The sequence below is a fragment of the Pieris napi genome, chromosome 8, assembly GCF_905475465.1.
Source record: "Pieris napi chromosome 8, ilPieNapi1.2, whole genome shotgun sequence".
NCBI classification, from domain to species: Eukaryota; Metazoa; Arthropoda; class Insecta; order Lepidoptera; family Pieridae; genus Pieris; species Pieris napi.
The window spans coordinates 8,225,709-8,231,963 of NC_062241.1; the positions used below are offsets into that span (position 1 = coordinate 8,225,709).

Genomic DNA, 6,255 nt, shown 5'->3' on the forward strand with positions numbered 1-6,255 from the left:
ATATGCTACAGATAGTTCATTATTTTGGTTTAAAGAACCAATTCACAAATCATTTTAGTACCTTTCGCCGATTGAGAGGCCACAGTCGTATTTATAAAATATATAATAACAATTTTAATTTGATTTTAGACCAAAAACAAACATAACAATAGACAGTACATATTGCTCTTTAAACTTATCATACAATAGGTATATCTATATCATAAAATTAATTCCTTTGTGAGATAACAATGAACATATTCAACAGTATCACATAATATAATACTGTTGATAGGTACCTACATGTCGAGAACGATTAAAACTTAGATTATGCCTTATTGTTTTCTTTTACAGTGGTTTCTATGTGTGCTAAGATAATGTTAATTACCTATAAATGCGACATTCTCGATTTCATTTCTCATTTGACTTTTCTATTAAACATACGTGTAGGCTAGAGCTGTCAAGGGATTATAATTAGTCCTGTAGTTAGAGTCCAGACTCTAGAGATTTGACTACGCTTGTGAGTTGTGACTTGTGACAAGTGATTAAAATGGAGACTGCAATACCGAAGATAGTAGTCGTTGGATCTTGCAGCGTTGATTTTACTACGTATGTTGGTGATGGATTTGAACCTTTACCATGCACTTATACAGTTGTTTAAGTGACAGCTCTTTTTTTACATACCTAAATAATTATTGAGTTAAGTGTATGTTTAAGTACGCGTAAGGCGTTCTTATTCAAGAACATTAGAATTTAGAACAAACAGAATTTCTAGACAACCTATTATTATTTTGACATCCATAGACAGGCAGTATAATTAATTATAAGGAATATTCGGTTATTTTTTCATATTTGAAGGGAAGTAGGTAAAGGTTTTTAGGAAATGAATAAATTAAACTTTTTCTAACTTATTTATGTAAGAAGTCACAAGTTAAAAAATAAAAATTAAAATAGACTTATGATTTTGAATGGTCTAATGCAATAGGACAGGAACCAGCTAGCTTTCAAATTAGGCTGATTATATACCCATCCACTACCTTTATATATTCATTATTATATTGTGGATTGACTAGCATTATTGCATTGGATAATAATTAAATATATATATATGTGTGTGATTCATGACATCAAATAATTTTATAATACAAAATCGTTGTGTTTAAGATATGCACCTAGACTTCCCTTACCTGGAGAAACTTTACATGGAACAAAGTTTACGACTAGCTTTGGTGGCAAAGGTGCAAATCAATGTGTTGCAGCTGCCAAACTAGGTGGAAAAGCATACATGATAGCTAGGGTAAGCAATATTTAGTATTTTATTTTTGATGCTTTTAATACTTAAAGAATACCACTATAGTACTAACTACTTATATATCCTAATATTTTTTTTCTTAGAATACTGTTAGAGTATAAATATAATTTTCTTAATAAAGGTTGGTGACGACTACTGGGGAAAACAATATATTGATAATTTAACGAAATTCGGTATAAACGCTCAACATACAAAAATAACAAAAGGCATTACTACTGGTATCGCTCAAATTTCCGTATCAGCTAATGGAGAAAATCAAATTGTTATTGTATCTGGTGCTAATAACTACCTTAGTATCTCAGATATAAATGAAACCCAAGAACTCATAAAAAATGCTGATATTATAATAAGTCAATTGGAGACACCAATTGAGACAACGTACCATGCCTTCAAATCCTGTAACGGAGTAAGTACAGCAATACTTTCATGTTTTCAGCTACACTAGTAGTTTGACTGAACAGCAAAAATCAATATAGTAGTAGATTTGATAAAGATTAATTTCACAGATACGACTACTTAATGCAGCACCGGCTAGTACAAATATAAAAGATCTTTTAGAGCACTGTAACATACTATGTGTAAATGAACCAGAGGCATCTTTTCTAGTCGGCTTTAATGTAGATGTGTCGTGAGTATAATAATTGTAAAGTTGAGAATCTTTGCTGGTTATGACGTCCTCTCTCACGTCCGTTGTTCATCATAATGGAAATGGGTTATGGGATTGTTTGTAAACGTACTCTAGGAAGATTGCATGTGGTATAAAGGATATGATATAATATAAGGAATGTGGATAAAGATTACATTGCCAAATAACATTTAGTACTATAACAAATTACAAGGCAAGAAGTAGCAGAGAAGTTTTAGAAGTATACGAGTATCTTACAGTGAAAGACAATTATGACGAAATTGTAATTCCAATTTGCTTGGAATAAACACTGTAATGTAGATATCACTAATCATTACAGGGATTTTTGAAGTTATACTTCTTTAGGCGCGTGAAATTTTACGATGCGCACGCACCGTGACACAAAATTAACAGAATGAATTTGCCCACGTATTAAAGTTATACTTCTTTAGGCGAATTATGAAAATTGATGAGGGTGAAATTTTACGATGCGCGCGCACCGTGACTCAAAATTAACAGAATGAAGCCCACTAAATCGCTCATTAAGTTGAGGAAAAAATTCTACCAACAAAAGAAATGGAACCTCTGTTAGTGGCGCATGTTGGCACGCACGCCGTCTCTGTTCACTGTGTATTTATATTTATAATATTTATCCACATGCTTTGAGTTTCTACATTTAAAACACGTGTTTTCATTATACAAGTGCGAATTTTATATGTGCGTCTGAATTATAATCAGAAGTGATTTAAATTTAATATTTAAATCAATACTAATTAATATTAGAAAATATTTGTAAAAAACTGTGCTCATCAACCTTCCTAAGTGCTTCAATACAATTGAGGTTAACTATCCGTATGTATTATTAATAATGCCAAAGAAGTATAACTTCATACGCGTGTACATAAGTACACGCACCCTTTTTTTCATAGCAACATTATATATTTCAGCTTATCTTTAAATGAGTAATAACACCAATTGCGACTTTTATTGTATTACAGCAATATCAAAAATGCACTAAGGAAGCTTTTAGAGTTAGGCTGTCAAACAGCCATCATCACACTTGGTAATAAGGGTGCTGCATATTGTAAGAAAGACGATGATCTTTATGTTCATGTACAGTGTACAAGAGTTGTCCCAGTCGATACAACAGTAAGTAATGTATTATTAAAGGAATTTAAAGATACCTACACCCTTTACCAAATAGAAAGACATAATTAATAAACCATATATTTACAGGGAGCTGGAGACGCATTTGTAGGGGCGTTAGCAAAATTTCTAGTAAGCCATAAGAAAACTCCTTTGCATCAAATTGTTGGAGCCGCCTGTGACGTGGCTACAAAATCAGTTATGAAAGAAGGAACACAGCCAAGCTTTCCCGACAACTATAACCCTTTTCAAGTTCTTTATGAATACATTATTTTATAATTCTATATTTTTCCTTACATTTTCATTGTTTTCTACTACTTTTACAAAAATGCGTCCAGAGCATAAATAAAAATCACCATAATGCCATAACGACTTTTATTTCCTATAAACAATGTCCCAATCACTATAACTAATATTAATTTTTACGTTAATTAAATAAATCCTAATCCAAATAAAATATAGTGCACACAGATACAATAAGAAAATTGTAAGTGATTCGACGTATTATGTAAATACCTCATTAATAACTTTATATTTTCTACCCTATTACGTACGTGTATTTGTACGCACTTAAATAAAATATACGTTCCTACTATTCTTTTTATATTGTAAGACCTTAAAATATTAGTGACCTAATATAGACAATATAAAACTTGACAAAAGGGTAGTTTTGTTATGAACTTCAATGACGTAACCAAATGTAGTAATCTATGAAGGTAGTTGCTTCTGTGGAATTGGATAGCATTATGTAAGATTAAAAAGTCGAAATATACTTTATATTTAATGTATGCGCGTCTTCATAATTTTTACGCTTTACACAAAATAGCCCATACTTTTTTTGAATAAATATTAGTTTAATCAAACATGCTAATTTATACGGTAATCGATTACTAAAGAGTGGTGTCGTGTATGGACAGCCTTACTATTTTCTTTAACAGTTTAAGTTTTTATAATATAACATATATAATAAGATATAATGAGAAATAGGGGTTACTAATTTTGTTAGGAATTAATGTTAGAAAAATTTTGGGGTTGCTAGTTACAAAAACTGTAATGATTTACAGATTAAATAAATATTATAATTGTAGGACTCAACTCAATGTCCATGAGGGACAACGGACCAATCTGAATTAATAAATATCTTATTCTTAAACATGCTTTCATATAGATACATATAAGAAATTTTTATTTTAATAACTTCTTATCTGAAAAATTGTATTATAAAGTTTAGATAAGTAACTATAGACATGATATAAGTGTTAAGGGTGAAAATATTCCAAAGGGAGATAATGTATAATTATTAAGTTATTTTTAGTTGGTATTATTTTCTTATTCAATTATAGCCGCAGTGTAACAATTAAGCATATATTGGTTGAAATAATCTTTGATCAAAACAATTATAATGGAAAATTCTTAAGAATGCATAAGATTATATTTACATGTAAACCTAAAGTATGGTTTGTTTTAAATTTTCAATTATAAGGTTTGTATTTCAATAATTGTTTAACATCTTTAAAATACATATAAACAATATACTCATACAGACTATATATGTAACACATACACACTATTTAAAGTGGTATTATTGACAATCTCCAATAATACCTGAATGTCTTCTATACTAGTTATATACTTTGGTGCACCTATAAATTCAACAGATGTTTCCTCTATCTGTATATTATACCTTAAGTTTTTTAGACATGTAACAGATTTGACACATTTTCCATCTAATATTTTTTTGAATATAACCTCTGTGACTTCTTCATACTTTATTGAGTGTGATTTAGATTCTTCTAGATTCTCAGCTTTAACAGGATCTTCGCTATCATCTTGTTTTACAGCTATTTCTATAGATTTATTAGCATCATTATTGTCATCATATATTGGCTGGCTTGGTATATGTTGTTCCTTTCCCTCCTTTAAAGCTTCATCTAATATGGATGGGCTGTGTGGTTTTTCTATATTATTTTTGAGTATACTTTCCTCAACTTCAGTGCTTGGGGTCATTGGTATATCTTCCTTTGACTTATTAATAACATCTTTTTCTTCTAATGTTTCATTACTTTCACTATTCCCAAGAAGAATAGCTTCGACATCATTATTTAGATTAGATTTATTTTCTTGGGTTTGGTCTTTAGCCTGGTTAGTTTCAGAAGTATTGTCATTTAAAATATCCATTATTGACGGAAAGTCATCCATTTTATTATCTGTGGTGGTATTTATTTTATTATACATAAGATCTTCTAATTCTGCCGCTATACGATTGTACATTTTGTCATCCTTTGGTTCTAGGCTTTTAGGAAAAAACTCTATACACCAGTCTTCATTCGGCAATAAACTTTTATTTATATGTGGAATTAAATCTGCTAATGTTATCTTACATTTTACATCATTAGCACCGTTTACATTTGGATTGACAAAAATAATGCCATATTCTTTATGTTCTGAGAGAGTAGGCTTAATATTGAAGTTCACTTTTTTTAATGCACTGGACTTACAGTTATTATTTTCCTTTAACACATTTAATGATTTAGAAGTGTTGGATGTTTGTTTTTTAACCTCAGTGGTTCTGTCTTTACTGCTTTTGTTTTTGAGTTCTTTTGCAGAGTTATATGGATTTTTATTCAAAGACACTAATCCATTTTCATTGTTTTTTAACTTAATATTTGAGTTTTGTTTTGAAGATTTTGTTGCCTTTGGTGTTGAACTTTCGTATTGGATTTTAACTTTAGTAAATTTACCTAGGATCTTGGCAAAATCCATACGCGTTACTACTACTGTACATTCGCGACATTTTCCTTCTCTATAAAGCGTTTCTAAATTTCTCGCTAGCTTACTTTTCACACGTCTTCCAACTCTTGATTTATAACCAATCATAATGGTATATTTCACTAAACCTTTTTAAATAAACTACAAATATCAAAACGTAGCTCTAGTTATGAATGACGATCGTAGATAACCACATTTCCCGCGCAGGCGATATTTCAGTCAAGATTTCACCAGTTATTCTGTCGTATCATTTAAATGACAATCAATAACAATTGAATTTAAATTTTGTAATAATCAATGCTTTCACACTATTTTTAATTCCAAAAAATATGAAATACTTAAGAAACAAACCACAACAATCACTATTAAATACTGAAAATGGCGTCTGTACAAGTGTCTACTGTCTACTGTCTAAGTGTCTAGT

General features: G+C 30.2%; 2 protein-coding genes across 2 annotated transcripts; one reads left to right on the forward strand and one right to left on the reverse strand.

The window, feature by feature from the left end:
* Positions 1–270: 270 nt before the first annotated feature.
* LOC125051736 (ribokinase-like) lies at positions 271–4,260 on the forward strand. Its single transcript, XM_047652269.1, has 6 exons — positions 271–588; positions 1,144–1,276; positions 1,413–1,697; positions 1,798–1,919; positions 2,915–3,065; positions 3,153–4,260. The coding sequence occupies exons 1-6, from the start codon at positions 530–532 to the stop codon at positions 3,339–3,341; spliced, it is 939 nt and encodes a 312-aa protein (XP_047508225.1). The 5' UTR covers positions 271–529; the 3' UTR covers positions 3,342–4,260.
* On the reverse strand, positions 3,421–6,242 carry LOC125051734. The gene has a single exon (XM_047652265.1). It carries the CDS (start codon positions 5,937–5,939, stop codon positions 4,608–4,610), a length of 1,332 nt encoding a protein of 443 aa, XP_047508221.1. The 5' UTR covers positions 5,940–6,242; the 3' UTR covers positions 3,421–4,607.
* Positions 6,243–6,255: the final 13 nt, after the last annotated feature.

Coding starts and splice junctions, on each gene's coding strand:
- LOC125051736 (XM_047652269.1), top strand. CDS start 530: ATGGAGACTGCAATACCGAAGATAGTAGTCGTTGGATCTTGCAGCGTT. Junction 1,698..1,797: donor CCTTCAAATCCTGTAACGGA/GTAAGTACAGCA, acceptor TTAATTTCACAG/ATACGACTACTTAATGCAGC. Junction 1,920..2,914: donor GGCTTTAATGTAGATGTGTC/GTGAGTATAATA, acceptor ATTGTATTACAG/CAATATCAAAAATGCACTAA.
- LOC125051734 (XM_047652265.1), bottom strand. CDS start 5,939: ATGATTGGTTATAAATCAAGAGTTGGAAGACGTGTGAAAAGTAAGCTA.